This window comes from Aspergillus ambiguus, assembly GCF_047715705.1.
Source record: "Aspergillus ambiguus strain CBS 117.58 unplaced genomic scaffold BDV59scaffold_29, whole genome shotgun sequence".
NCBI lineage: Eukaryota > Fungi > Ascomycota > Eurotiomycetes > Eurotiales > Aspergillaceae > Aspergillus > Aspergillus ambiguus.
This window is the reverse complement of record NW_027395542.1, coordinates 272,953-286,201: the sequence shown is the minus strand read 5'-3', so window position 1 is coordinate 286,201 and position 13,249 is coordinate 272,953. Positions and strand designations below refer to the sequence as shown.

Below are 13,249 nucleotides of genomic sequence, written 5' to 3'. Positions count from 1 at the left end.
ATAATTATCATAAGTTTTTTCTTAGATAAGTTACCGATAAGTTACCCAAGTAGGCATGCGGAGAAACCCTAAAGCGGGCAGCGCGGGGTAAAGAAAGCCTAGGCAAAACGACCCCCATCACAACTTCCACTGCGTCTTCTCTCCTCCAACGTCAATGTTCGCACCCCGTTGACACCGTCATCGCCCTCAATGCGTCTCAGCGACTAGTATACCGGATTCCGACCACCGAAACTCTGCAATATCCTCCGATGCGCCGGAAGGGAACGCGACAACGGAGATGATTGCAGCAGCCCATGTGTCACGCTCACTGTCCCGGTTAACACTGCGAGCCCGAGGTTCCCTGCCGTCGGGGTTCAATCGGAACTATAAGAAGCAGAATACACGGGCTGCACCCCAGATTGGTGTCTGCTGCTTTTTGCGATCCCCTATCGCAGTTCAGTATTACTCTTCTACCTCGAAACCTTCCACCATGCCTTCTCCAAATGCCAAACCGAAGTCGAAGCCGGCTATCCCCAGCCCGAGCTCCAGGTTAGCCGAGCTTTCTCCTCCGCGCTGATCCCGGCCTCTAACACATCTCAGTGTCATCCTGGTCTCGCCGAATAATGAAATCCTCCTGCTGCACCGCGTTAAAACATCAACCTCCTTCGCGTCCGCCCATGTGTTCCCCGGAGGAAACTTAGATGCCCAGGATGGGCCCTGTCCACCGCCAGAGGACCAGAAGCGCCACGAGGATGCGCCCTGGTATCGGACCGCCGCCCTGCGCGAGCTCTTCGAGGAAAGCGGCATCCTCCTCGCCCGAGACCAGTCGACGGGTAAGCTCCTCGCTGTCCCCGAACAGGAGCGCGAACAGGGCCGTCGCGCCATCCACCAGGGCAAGATCACGTTCGGCGACTGGCTGAAACAGATCAGCCCGACAGCCGTGCCAGACACCGGTGCGTGAGACTCCGTCCTCGCCCCCCCACTACTTTTTACTCCTTACAGATAACTAACTGCTACGCTTAGACCGACTGATCCCCTTCTCGCGATGGATCACCCCCACCAACGTCCCCAAACGCTACACCACGCAGATGTACCTGTATTTCCTGCAGCCGCAGGAGTCCGAGAAACCCGTCTTGGACGAGATCCCTGCCGAAGGCGAGCGCGAAGAGATCCAGATCCCCACCAGCGACGGCGGCGTGGAGATCACCGAGGCGCGCTTCCTGCCCGCTTCCGAGTGGCTGCGCCAGTCTAACCGCGGCGAGATCATCCTGTTCCCGCCGCAGTTCCTGCTGCTCCATCTCGTGTCGCGGTTCCTGGACCTGGAGCCCCGCGCATCCGCGTCGATGGACGAGCGCTGGCGTCGGCGCGCCGCACTCACCGACTTCGTGCATTCTGGCTCCCCACCCTGGACCACCAAGTGCATCTCCCCTAAGGTGCTTAAAATGACCTCGGACGGGCGGTCAGTGCTGGCGCTCGACAACCCCGGACCGGAGCTAAAGGGGAGCAACCGTCGCGGCGAATCGGACCTGGTCGTTCTGGTGGAGTTCAAGAAGGGGTCGGTCCGCCATGTTGATGTGCGGGCGAGGAAAGAGATTTTAGAGGAGGAGCGGAAGAAGAGCAATTTATAAAAGTATATAGTGTATATAGTTGGGACCGGTCATTATCATCCCGAATACTTCAAGGGCAAGTTGCAAAACCATGTACGCCTTTAACTAGTTATGGGAGAGGAGAGGAGTTGGTTATCTAAGCGGTGACTAAGCAGAGGGTACAAACTCGCAAGGATCACATGACCCACACAACCATCGGCCGCAACCGAGAAAGTCACGCATTTTCCACCGTCCGTTCAACCCCAGCGCACCCTCCGATTTCCCACTCGTCGTCGTCAACCAGACTCAACAACCGCCAAAATGGAGAACGAAAAGGGAGAGATTGTCGATCTGTATGTTCCCTGTGTCCTGTGGAATTTTTCCTCAGCGTTTTGCGTCCGGGGAGGGAGCGAATCCGCAAGGCGCACACCAAAACCCAGCGAGCCGCTCGTTCGATATATTCAGACAAGGGAAAAAAAAAAAAATAATAAGCTCCCCACGATGATCTTGGTGCGATCGCATGGCTTGGACTCGTCTTGCTGGGATTGCTCTTCCCCGGCGCACAACGCATGGAAATCCGATGAACGGAACAAGAACCCTCGTGGAATTTTGGTCTGACTGAATTTCTTCCAGCTACGTCCCCCGCAAGTGCAGCGCCACCAACCGCATCATCAAGGCCAACGACCACGCCTCCGTCCAGATCTCCATCGGCAAGGTTGACGAGAACGGCCGCTACACCGGCGAGAACCAGACCTACGCTCTGTGCGGCTTCATCCGTGCCCGCGGAGAGAGCGATGACTCCCTGAACCGTCTCACCCAGCGTGACGGCTACATCCGCAACGTGTGGACCGCCAGCCGCCAGCGGTAAATCATGGCACCGTTGGTTGTGTAGGAGGGCTGTTGGATGGTGAGATTGCTCCCTCTTCCCCCGTCGGCGGACGGTTCGTCGGGATGGCTGGCTGATGCGATGATGTACTAGGAACATGATTGATGTCCCCCGGTCGACGGGTCACATTGGAGACATGATTTTTTTAAGATAAAAAAATGTGAATGGATCAAAATTCATACCGTCTACTTCTTTCCATACTGTCCGATAATTCGTCCCCGGACTGGCAATCCAACGGCGATTCTTGTAGACTCCCACAACCGGCACATCAAGGCCTCCTCACCCGCCGTCGGATCGAATGCATTCTCTGTATTTATTCGGTGGCTCCATGAGCGAGGAGGTAGACATTCATCCATCCAGCCGAATATCACAACCGCCTACTGAAGAGCCACTGCTGCAGAGAAACGCACTGGGGCACAGATACGGGTGGGACATGTATCTTGTAGGATCGTATGTGATATATGGTATAAAATCGCTTCATTTTGGTGTTACTCTTCCGTAGCAAGTTAATCAATACACGTCGTGAATCCTTTTGCGAGTTCTATGCCCATCTTTATATCGCCCTCGATGTCTCTCCTCTAGTCCTTCTCCAGTCTCACGGCCGGGTTGGTCTCGATGAAGTTCAGGTCGACCTTGTGTCCCAGAAGTTCTCGGATGTTGCTCACGCCGTACCTGGAAACCGGTCAGTTAATGGTCGCTATGGCCAACGAGGGGGGAACTCACTTGATCATAGTCGGTCTCTCCAAACTCAACCCCCATCCGTACACCTGCATGCCCTTGGGAAGACCCATCGGTTCCAGCATCTCCGGCCGGAACATACCACTGTTACCAATCTCCACCCACTTGCCCAGTCCCTCGTGGTAGCCGAAGATCTCCATACTGGGCTCGGTGTAAGGGTTGTAGGCGGGCTTGAAGCGCAGCTGGTGGATGCCCATCTTGGCGAAGAAGACCTCCATGAATCCAATCAAACCGCCCAGAGTGAGACCGAAATCCGCGATGACACCCTCGATTTGGTGGAACTCGGCCAAGTGGGTGGCGTCGACGGCCTCGTTCCGGAAGACGCGGTCGATACTGAAATATCTCGCCGGCCGCGGGTTGGCCGCCAGCTTGTGCAAGACGTACGTCGACACCGACGTCGTGTGGGTGCGCAGCACCAGGCGAAGCGACTCGTCCGCGTCCCACGGGTACCGGTAGCCAATGGAGCCATACTTGCCGTTCTGGTGCACCTCACGCACATCCTCCCAGTACTTCTTGTAGTCGAGCGGCTTCGCAGCGGCGGCGCCGCCGGACGGCTGAACGACCTTCACGCGGTGCGGGTCGTTCTCCGGGTCCTCGCGCGGGGGGTCGGCCTTGGGCGGGTCGGAGATGTAGAAGGTGTCTTGCAGGTCGCGGGCAGGGTGTTGCTGGGGCACGAAGAGGGCGTCGAAGTTCCAGAATCCGGTCTCTACGAAGCGGTTTGTGGGCATTTCCTCGAAGCCCATCTCGAAGAAGATGCTGCGGAATTCCTGGCGCACCTTGTTGAGCGGGTGGAACGCACCGGCCGGGGTCGGAGCGCCCTTGGCCTTGAAGTTGTAGGGCTTCAGCTGGACCGTCTTCCACGCACCGCTCGCCAGCATCTCCGCCGTCAGGTCCGTCTCCTCCTTGACGAACTCCCGGGCGTACTTGGGGCCCTTGCGGATCGTATATGTGTGCACCTTCTGGAAAGTGACCAGCTTCCGCCGCTTCAGGTCCGCGAGGGCCTTCTGGTCGTCCAGGGTGTGTGTGCGCTGCACGGTCAATAGCTGCTCGCGGGTTTCATCGACGATGGAATCCGTGTTGGCCCGGAGAAGCGCTCCGTCCTTCTTGATCCAGCCCTTCTTGAAAGCATTTCCCTGGCCAACCTTGGCGTTCTCCTTCCCGACAATCCCAGGCAAGTCGCCAATCTTGAGCCCCTCCATCGCGGCCACGACCGCCTGGAAGACCTTAGCTTCGTGGCTGCCATTGGCGGCTATTTCCTCGGCTTCCTTCGTCAGGGTGGCAATCTCTCTCTCTTTGGTGTCATATTCGACCATCTGTCGCGAGCCCAGGCGGTCGAGGGCACTCTTGATATTTAATGAGGGGGTGGAGGGGAAGGCTTCGTTGGAGAGAATCGGGGCATCGGACGCGGACAGAGCGTCCAGAATGGAATTCGTCATGTCGGACGCCATGGCTGCAGTCGTGGACCACAGAGGGGAGGGAACGAGAGGGAGGTGTCGAAAGGAAGGGGGCTGGAAGACTCCAATGTGGAGGGGTAGAAATGTTGGATATCAATCAAAACCATCCCACTTTCCGAAATGTGACTCTTTCGGCGGGTTACGGGACGCGGGGAAGACCAAAGACGCCATCCCGTGACTTGTTCATCTGTACCCCGCCATACACATCGATGCGTGTGGTTATGCATGCCCAGAGAGAATCGGACATCGATTTAGAGGTTCGGATGTCGTCAGCCTTTTACAATTTACATTCACGTACTCGTTTTACTCTTTTACCGATACCATCAGTCGCCCTTCACCCACGCCGGAGCATTGCCCCTCCGTCATGCAGACGGTCTGTTCTCGTGATCCTATCCAATGATCCCCAGGCTAGGATCCGGGGGCCTCGAGAATGGTCAGTGGCATCAATAGGACTGGGGTATGCAGCCACCATCATGTGTGAATGTTTTCTAACAGTGGAGTAGTCCAGGCAAGTAAATGTATATATTCCACAACTGTGCACGGACACCGGCGAAGGACATCCAGATGAATAGGAAGGAAGTTAACAACCTTGACCACGATACCGTGAATGGCCAGACCAGACAGGGTAGTGGCGTAACTCCAGTTCGAATCACGATTCGGTGGATTCAACCACCGCTGGTCTTACCCCTCAGGGAGTCAGATGAAACGGGCGATGGGAAATAGCAAGTCATCGGGTCGTCTGTGGATGGCAAGAATCATCAACATCCACCAGTAAAGTCCAGGGTCTTCTGCAGCCAGTGGGAGAGAGTACCGAGGGTAGAGTGAATGTAGCTGGACTCCGATGTATTGGAGTACGGAGGGGAGACGAAACAGACCCATTTCCGGACCTAACAGTCGCACAGAGCAGTGGTCCCTGAGTAAATCTACTCTCACTGTTCGACATAAGGAAGTCTCCGGATCTGTGAGACATCTTGAATGAGATCTGGCAGTGCAGACGATCTGATCCTAGCCACGCGATTACTAAGTGATAAGGAGCCGAACTACTTATTGCGTACTCCCTCGATGCCGGTGTTGTTACTGTCCTAAGATACCTGTGATCCGGCCATGATAGGCCATTCACTTCCTTGGACCGGTTCTTTTTTGGACTCGTCCGAATTATGCGCCTTACGCGCCTTTTCATCCTTAACAGGATATTGCGTAGGGGGGCTAGAAAGGAGTGGTGGAAGGTGGGTGGAAGGTTCGAAGAGAGACCATTAGCGAGTTCTCGTTGGTCGTTACGACCGAGTGGAGCCACACATGGCCTATAGGTCTGGACTGAACGTACGCAGTACGTCGAGCGAGAGCTGGCGAACTGCATATGCTGTGTGGCGTAGGAGTCCAAGTACCCTAAGAGGTAGGTCGATACCTAAGGCATGATGGGATAAATGTAAAGGGTATCGTCTCGAGGTCGGGTGTATCTGATACCAGTATTAAATACCCATACCGGTTGAGTACGGTACCTTTCCTCAGTTTTCCCCTGTTCCCCCACCGTGGACGGTGATGCCTATCTACGGAACCAACCATTCGAGCCAACCGACGAACCTTTTACTTGGAACCTCCGCGAGATCAACCAGTCAGAGTGATTCCACTGGAGTCGATTAATTAATCTAGGCGAACCGTTCCGGCCACTGATTTTAGGTATTATTATATTATGGTGCATCTCCCCTGCGGTTGGTGGTACAGAGGACAGGACGGACATGCATTTCAGGAGGAGTTCAAACATCCAGGGCAGCGGTACGCAGTACAGCGAAAGAGGAAAATGGATGGATCAATCGGGGAGGCTTACCTAATGGCGAGGCCCCTGTCGGTTGAGCTTTTTCTAGACCAGATCGGTCGATTTACCTTTCCAGCGATGCCTTTTGCCTTTGAAACCTCGGTACTTCCTTTCTCATTTTTTTTTTTATTCTCTTCCTTTTCCCTAAATATGTGTGGATTTCCATGGGTCTCACCTCTCTGGGCCTTTTCTTATTTTTTACGCCCGGGTTTTACCCTCTCCGAGTCCGTAGTTCTAGTGTGGTCTCTAGGCATGACCGGACCAACTCTAGTCGGAGCTGGCATATGTATGATCGCCACTAGTTCTGGAGACGATCATCGCTGTCCTAAACATTACGGGGGTAGATGAAACATGGGATCAACACACACAACCAGGATTTCCATTCTTGCGGACCGACGGTATTTGGTTGGGGGTGGGAACTCTAGGGGGAGAACGATGAGAAAAATTCCAGAAGATGGACTGATCGAAAACTTTCCCTTACCTCCTAGTACCTTACCGGGAATAACCTCAGGGATTGGTACCATTCGCAGGACAAGTACCGACGGGGGAACCAATCAGGTTTCTGAAGAGGAATGTCTCTGCGCAGTATGGAGTATGGCGTACCTTCAGTGGTGGTCCGTGGTGGCAATAAGAACTGTCAGGGGAAAGGGAGGGACGGACAAAGAGCGGGACTAGTACCACGCACTATGGTGTAATATGACCACATCCAAACCAGCGGACAACGGCTAAGCTGGAGTGAGACACGACAGAGCCCGATGTCAAAACGAGAAAGGGTCCCTCCACTTGCTGCTATTCTTATAATGGGTTGCCGCTTTGAGTTGCTCTTGGGGAATTTTTAGACACCGCGTGACCGTAGACCTTGCGATTCGAGGTCGAAAAAAAAAATCCCCACCAGGGTCGCTCTCGTGGTATTGTACCCTAGGTACTTTAGGTAAGGTATGGTTTTCTAGTACGGGTAATGTTTTGTATGTGGTACCCTCAGGGCTGTAAAGGTACCTGTCCCTCTCTGTCGGTTCGCTTCCACGTTGTGACTGTCATCGACGCTTAATCAATTATACTTTTGGGGAAAGAGACAACATCCCAGGGATTCCTGGGAGATGCTTGTTACTGAGGGACCTAGTGGAAGACGCCCACCCCGATCTCATCGGTAGTGTAGGTAGGACGGGAGAGCCGGAGCGGCGCTAGTAAGGCGTAGGTAGGGAAGAGCGAACAGACTGGATGACTTCGCGATAGTGACATTGTCGAATTCCGTTCGGGTCAGGATTATTCAGTCGTGATCAGTCTGTTTTCCTGCTCGGTGGCTTGACCTGATCACTGACACCGACCCGGCCTTGTCTTCTTCGTTCTTCTTCATCGTCCTCTTTCGTGACCCTCGACGACTAAACGGCCCCCTCCACTCTTTTTCCTTTCCTCTCCGCCCCTTTCGAATCCACAATCCACAATCCACACCCTCTTTCTCTTTCTTTTCTTCCTCGCCCCCCCTCAAAATCCGATCTCTACCAGAGAGAAAAAAAGGATTCCCACCCCCCTTCTCCAAATTAATTAATTAAATCCAACCTGAAAACGAAGGGGCAAAAAAAGGACAGGACCGATAGGGAAAACAACAGCCAAAACCGCCATCCATCACCCAGTGGTTCGTCCCTTTCCCAGCAAACAATCCTTTTCCCACCTCTTCTTCTCTAGATCGTCATCAAATCCTTCGTCTTCTCCCTCCTCTCTTTTCCTCCGACCCTTTTCTTCTTTTCTTGTACCCCCTTGGACGTGTTTTGGTTCCGTCCCGTCCAAGCCTCTCTGTCTTCTCTCCCACCTACACATCATTTTCCCTCCCCGCCCGACTAGTCTTTCTTTCTCTCTCTCGCTCTCCCTCTCGCTCGCTCTCGCTCTTCCTCTCCCTCTCTGCCTCCCCTCTTCTCCCGCCCACACATCCTCCGTCGAATTCTTCTCCTCGTCGCCCTCTCCTCCACCTCCCATGTCGCCCTAGAATCCTCCCTCCCGCCATCGCTTTTTGTGTGTGTCCGTACCCCGACGACGTCCCTTTAGGTACGTTCCTCACTGTCGATCCGCCGTTCTCTCTTCTCATCGATCTGTTCTCCCCCTTCCCCTCTCCATCTTCTATCTGATCCTCCCAACTCATTTCATCTTCCATCGATTTGCCTCGAGCTTTTGATCTCCCCCCTCTTCCCTTGGCATTTCTCTTATTCTTCTACCCGACTCACGTGCATTCCGTCGACTGTCAACTTCCCCCCCTCCGCCTTCCCTCCTGATTTCCCTCAACCTTAATTTTCCCTTTCTCCTTCAACTCCTCCCAATCTTCTCGATCATGATTCTCATCTCTTCTCGCCTCTAGACGATTCTACCGCCGAGAGGATCACGACGAACCCCACCTTCGACGCCGATACTTATGTCCGTTTTTGACTGAGTCCTCCCAGGACACAATGGCTGGCGCGGACGAAACGCTCGCGGCCGCTGCTGCCATCCTCCAGGGTCTGGCCAGAGATTCCCCCTCCGGCTCCGCTCCTCCCTTCGACTTCCACTTTCCCCTTCCGTCCGCCAATGGCTACGATGCAAAGATTTCTAAACTTCCCGGTGATTCGAGTCCAGCCAAAGCCGCCTTCGAGAGCGAGTTGGAGGCGTTAGTCCGTAGGGTTCATCACCTGGAGTTCCAAACTGTCAGTCACCAACCTTCCTCCCCCGGCATCTCCCCTGACACCTCCGAGCCTTCTCCCCATCATCCGCTTCGAGGAGAGGCTGGTTTCCTCTGGTCCTTTGGTCTTTCGCGCCCACACTCCCGGAAAAGTTCTAACGCTTCTTCCACCCTGCAGCAACAAAACGCCTACCCGCCACAACGAACAACGACACGACGACCGGGTCCCGCCGAGCCCGAAGAGCGCGAGGAGGATCTGGACGAGGACGAAAGTGATGAGGAGGACGACCTGGATTCGCGAACTCGCGTGGTGCGCGAGGAGGACATCAGCTATCTCCGGAATCACGTCCAGAAACAGGCCGAGGAGATCAGTTTCCAGAAGGACATCATCGCCCAGGTCCGTGATGAGTTGCAGCAACAGGAGGAGCAGACGCGCCGCGCCCTCACCAAGGTCGAGAATGAAGACGTCGTGCTCCTGGAGCGGGAGCTCCGCAAACACCAGCAAGCCAACGAGGCCTTCCAGAAGGCTCTCCGGGAGATCGGCGGCATCATCACCCAGGTCGCGAACGGTGACCTCTCCATGAAGGTCCAGATCCATCCCCTTGAAATGGACCCGGAAATCGCCACTTTCAAACGGACCATCAACACCATGATGGACCAGCTGCAGGTCTTTGGTAGCGAGGTGTCCCGAGTCGCTCGAGAGGTCGGAACCGAAGGTATCCTCGGCGGCCAGGCTCAGATCACCGGGGTCCACGGTATCTGGAAGGAACTGACCGAGAACGTCAACATCATGGCCAAGAATCTAACCGACCAAGTGCGCGAAATCGCCGCCGTCACCACCGCCGTCGCCCACGGTGACCTCAGCCAGAAGATCGAAAGCCGCGCCCAGGGCGAAATCCTGGAACTCCAGCAGACCATCAATACAATGGTTGACCAACTACGCACATTCGCCACGGAGGTCACTCGCGTGGCCCGTGATGTCGGTACCGAAGGTGTGCTCGGTGGTCAAGCCCAGATCGAAGGGGTCCAAGGCATGTGGAATGAGCTGACGGTGAACGTGAATGCCATGGCCAACAATTTAACCACGCAAGTGCGTGATATTGCGACGGTGACCAAGGCCGTGGCGAAGGGTGACCTGACCCAAAAGGTCCAGGCCAACTGCAAGGGGGAGATTGCTGAGCTGAAGAACATCATCAACTCCATGGTGGACCAACTGCGGCAGTTCGCCCAGGAAGTCACGAAGATCGCGAAGGAGGTCGGCACGGATGGTGTGCTCGGTGGTCAAGCAACCGTCAACGATGTGGAGGGCACGTGGAAGGATCTGACGGAGAATGTCAACCGGATGGCCAACAACCTGACGACCCAGGTCAGGGAGATTGCTGATGTCACGACGGCCGTCGCCAAGGGCGATCTAACCAAGAAGGTCACCGCGAACGTCCAGGGTGAAATCCTTGATCTGAAGAGCACCATTAACGGCATGGTGGACCGACTAAATACCTTCGCCTTCGAGGTCAGTAAGGTCGCTCGCGAGGTCGGTACAGATGGTACCTTGGGTGGTCAAGCCAAGGTGGATAATGTGGAGGGCAAGTGGAAGGATCTTACCGACAATGTGAACACCATGGCCCAGAATTTAACGTCACAGGTCCGGAGTATTTCGGACGTCACGCAGGCCATCGCCAAGGGTGATCTGAGCAAGAAGATTCAGGTCCACGCTCAAGGAGAGATCCTGACTCTCAAGGTGACTATCAATCACATGGTTGACCGTCTGGCCAAATTCGCAACGGAATTGAAGAAGGTCGCACGCGATGTCGGTGTCGACGGCAAGATGGGTGGCCAGGCGAACGTCGAAGGGATTGCCGGAACATGGAAGGAGATTACAGAGGATGTGAACACCATGGCCGAAAACTTGACCTCCCAGGTGCGCGCATTTGGCGAGATTACGGATGCCGCTACCGACGGCGATTTCACCAAACTCATCACCGTCAACGCCTCTGGTGAGATGGACGAGCTGAAGCGAAAGATCAACAAGATGGTTTCCAACCTTCGGGATAGTATCCAACGAAACACCGCTGCCAGGGAGGCAGCCGAGTTGGCCAACCGTACCAAGTCCGAGTTCCTGGCGAACATGAGTCACGAAATCCGTACCCCCATGAATGGCATTATCGGCATGACGCAGTTGACCTTAGATACGGATGACCTCAAGCCTTATACACGCGAGATGTTGAACGTGGTGCACAACCTCGCCAACAGCTTGCTGACGATTATCGACGACATATTAGACATCTCGAAGATCGAAGCGAATCGGATGGTCATTGAGAGCATTCCGTTTACCGTGAGGGGAACCGTCTTCAATGCCCTGAAGACGCTCGCAGTGAAGGCCAATGAGAAGTTCCTCAGCCTGACGTACCAGGTCGACAACACAGTACCGGACTACGTTATCGGTGATCCGTTCCGTCTACGGCAGATTATTTTGAACTTGGTTGGCAATGCCATCAAGTTCACCGAGCACGGAGAAGTAAAACTGACGATTCGCAAATCCGACCGGGAACAGTGTGCCACCAATGAGTACGCTTTCGAATTTTCCGTATCCGATACCGGTATTGGTATTGAGGAAGATAAACTCGACTTGATTTTCGATACCTTCCAGCAAGCCGACGGATCAACCACAAGGAGGTTTGGTGGAACCGGACTGGGTCTCTCCATCTCGAAACGACTGGTGAACCTGATGGGCGGTGATGTCTGGGTCACTTCCGAGTATGGTCATGGCAGTACCTTCCACTTCACCTGCGTCGTGAAGCTGGCAGATCAGTCATTGAATGTGATCGCGTCGCAGCTCATGCCGTACAAGAACCACCGAGTTCTCTTCATTGACAAGGGAGAGAATGGCTTCCAGGCGGAAAACGTTCTGAAGATGCTCAAGCAGATTGACCTCGAACCTCTGGTAGTCCGCAACGAAGATCACGTCCCACCGCCCGAAATCCAAGATCCTTCTGGCAAGGAGTCTGGCCATGCCTACGACGTTATCATCGTCGACTCAGTCGCCACGGCTCGCTTGCTGCGGACGTTCGATGATTTCAAATATGTGCCGATCGTGCTGGTCTGCCCCTTGGTGTGCGTGAGCTTGAAGTCTGCTCTGGACCTCGGTATCAGCTCCTACATGACAACACCGTGCCAGCCAATCGACCTTGGCAATGGCATGCTCCCGGCTCTGGAAGGCCGTTCGACACCTATCACCACTGACCATTCCCGCTCGTTCGATATCCTCCTTGCCGAGGACAATGATGTGAACCAGAGGCTGGCTGTGAAGATCCTTGAGAAGCACAACCATAATGTTTCTGTCGTCGGGAACGGTCTGGAGGCCGTCGAAGCCGTCAAACAACGCCGCTACGATGTCATCCTTATGGATGTCCAGATGCCAGTCATGGGTGGCTTTGAAGCCACAGGCAAGATACGAGAATATGAAAGGGAGTCAGGTCTCAGTCGGACGCCGATCATTGCTCTCACGGCTCACGCTATGTTGGGTGACCGAGAAAAGTGTATCCAGGCCCAGATGGACGAATATCTCTCCAAGCCGCTGAAGCAAAACCAAATGATGCAGACCATTCTGAAATGCGCCACCCTTGGTGGTTCGCTTCTGGAGAAGAGCAAGGAATCGCGAATATCTTCCAGCGGCGAAATGCATCCGGTACACCATTCAGGTTCAGACGGCAAAAGCCCACGTCCGAGCATGGAAACGAGATCCATCACCGCAACCAGCAATGTCAATCGCGGTAGCCTAGCGAGCCCTAGTGCCGACAAAGGCGACGAACTTGCCATGGAGAGGGTAAATCCAAGACGCCCCGCCCGTTAAATCTTCGTTTCCAGCGTTCTAACCGCATCGATAGGCATTATTGCGGTCCAACAGCTCGTGAGACGTTCCAGAGATTATTCCTTCGCTTTTCATGTTTCCTTATGCGATTTTCGAGTGACTTCGATGCAAACCTTATACCCTTTCTATTTGCGCGCCTGCAAGAAGTGTTCTTTTTGGCATTGCAAATCTCTTGACGGTGCCTCTGATTTTTATCTACTCTTTTCTGGAATTTCCTCTATTTGTCTTTTTTCTTCCTCTCCCGGGAACCCTTTTGACTCCTTGACTCCTCATCTCCCCCA

The 13,249-nt window shown here is 54.4% G+C and overlaps 7 protein-coding genes across 7 annotated transcripts; 5 read left to right on the top strand and 2 right to left on the bottom strand.

The window, feature by feature from the left end:
- The first annotated feature begins 140 nt into the window (after positions 1 to 140).
- BDV59DRAFT_183782 (NUDIX hydrolase) lies at positions 141 to 1,662 on the top strand. The gene is made up of 3 exons (XM_073690594.1): positions 141 to 528; positions 580 to 932; positions 1,003 to 1,662. Exons 1-3 carry the CDS (start codon positions 278 to 280, stop codon positions 1,605 to 1,607), a joined length of 1,209 nt encoding a protein of 402 aa, XP_073545619.1. The 5' UTR covers positions 141 to 277; the 3' UTR covers positions 1,608 to 1,662.
- Positions 1,663 to 1,798: 136 nt separating this feature from the next.
- rps21 (40S ribosomal protein eS21) lies at positions 1,799 to 2,898 on the top strand. Its single transcript, XM_073690593.1, has 3 exons — positions 1,799 to 1,918; positions 2,199 to 2,472; positions 2,545 to 2,898. Exons 1-2 carry the CDS (start codon positions 1,887 to 1,889, stop codon positions 2,431 to 2,433), a joined length of 267 nt encoding a protein of 88 aa, XP_073545618.1. The 5' UTR covers positions 1,799 to 1,886; the 3' UTR covers positions 2,434 to 2,472; positions 2,545 to 2,898.
- A 17-nt stretch (positions 2,899 to 2,915) lies between these two features.
- BDV59DRAFT_183779 (phenylalanine--tRNA ligase subunit alpha) lies at positions 2,916 to 4,719 on the bottom strand. Its single transcript, XM_073690592.1, has 2 exons — positions 3,175 to 4,719; positions 2,916 to 3,123 (listed from the first exon to the last, which is right to left on the bottom strand). The coding sequence occupies exons 1-2, from the start codon at positions 4,635 to 4,637 to the stop codon at positions 3,030 to 3,032; spliced, it is 1,557 nt and encodes a 518-aa protein (XP_073545617.1). The 5' UTR covers positions 4,638 to 4,719; the 3' UTR covers positions 2,916 to 3,029.
- Positions 4,720 to 4,875: 156 nt separating this feature from the next.
- Positions 4,876 to 5,156, top strand: BDV59DRAFT_183778 (uncharacterized protein). The gene has a single exon (XM_073690591.1). The coding sequence runs from the start codon at positions 4,907 to 4,909 to the stop codon at positions 5,144 to 5,146; it is 240 nt and encodes a 79-aa protein (XP_073545616.1). The 5' UTR covers positions 4,876 to 4,906; the 3' UTR covers positions 5,147 to 5,156.
- Positions 4,876 to 5,917, bottom strand: BDV59DRAFT_183777 (uncharacterized protein). The gene is made up of 2 exons (XM_073690590.1): positions 5,147 to 5,917; positions 4,876 to 5,076 (listed from the first exon to the last, which is right to left on the bottom strand). Exon 1 carries the CDS (start codon positions 5,821 to 5,823, stop codon positions 5,371 to 5,373), a length of 453 nt encoding a protein of 150 aa, XP_073545615.1. The 5' UTR covers positions 5,824 to 5,917; the 3' UTR covers positions 4,876 to 5,076; positions 5,147 to 5,370.
- Positions 5,918 to 6,069: 152 nt separating this feature from the next.
- On the top strand, positions 6,070 to 7,203 carry BDV59DRAFT_183773 (uncharacterized protein; the record flags this gene model as incomplete). The annotated part of the gene is made up of 2 exons (XM_073690589.1): positions 6,070 to 6,877; positions 6,938 to 7,203. A coding segment is annotated over exon 1 (467 nt), but the record flags the coding sequence as incomplete, so codon positions are not given.
- A 1,456-nt stretch (positions 7,204 to 8,659) lies between these two features.
- Positions 8,660 to 13,188, top strand: tcsC (putative two-component osmosensing histidine kinase (Bos1)). Its single transcript, XM_073697106.1, has one exon. It carries the CDS (start codon positions 8,892 to 8,894, stop codon positions 12,948 to 12,950), a length of 4,059 nt encoding a protein of 1,352 aa, XP_073545613.1. The 5' UTR covers positions 8,660 to 8,891; the 3' UTR covers positions 12,951 to 13,188.
- Positions 13,189 to 13,249: the final 61 nt, after the last annotated feature.

Bases quoted from the DNA above. Each gene is read 5' to 3' on its own strand.
- tcsC (XM_073697106.1), top strand. From the start codon at position 8,892: ATGGCTGGCGCGGACGAAACGCTCGCGGCCGCTGCTGCCATCCTCCAG.
- BDV59DRAFT_183779 (XM_073690592.1), bottom strand. From the start codon at position 4,637: ATGGCGTCCGACATGACGAATTCCATTCTGGACGCTCTGTCCGCGTCC. The intron at 3,124-3,174 runs GTGAGTTCCCCC...ACCGGTTTCCAG, and splicing joins GAGAGACCGACTATGATCAA to GTACGGCGTGAGCAACATCC.
- rps21 (XM_073690593.1), top strand. From the start codon at position 1,887: ATGGAGAACGAAAAGGGAGAGATTGTCGATCT. The intron at 1,919-2,198 runs GTATGTTCCCTG...AATTTCTTCCAG, and splicing joins AAGGGAGAGATTGTCGATCT to CTACGTCCCCCGCAAGTGCA.
- BDV59DRAFT_183777 (XM_073690590.1), bottom strand. From the start codon at position 5,823: ATGAAAAGGCGCGTAAGGCGCATAATTCGGACGAGTCCAAAAAAGAAC.
- BDV59DRAFT_183778 (XM_073690591.1), top strand. From the start codon at position 4,907: ATGTCGTCAGCCTTTTACAATTTACATTCACGTACTCGTTTTACTCTT.
- BDV59DRAFT_183782 (XM_073690594.1), top strand. From the start codon at position 278: ATGATTGCAGCAGCCCATGTGTCACGCTCACTGTCCCGGTTAACACTG. The intron at 529-579 runs GTTAGCCGAGCT...AACACATCTCAG, and splicing joins ATCCCCAGCCCGAGCTCCAG to TGTCATCCTGGTCTCGCCGA. The intron at 933-1,002 runs GTGCGTGAGACT...TGCTACGCTTAG, and splicing joins GACAGCCGTGCCAGACACCG to ACCGACTGATCCCCTTCTCG.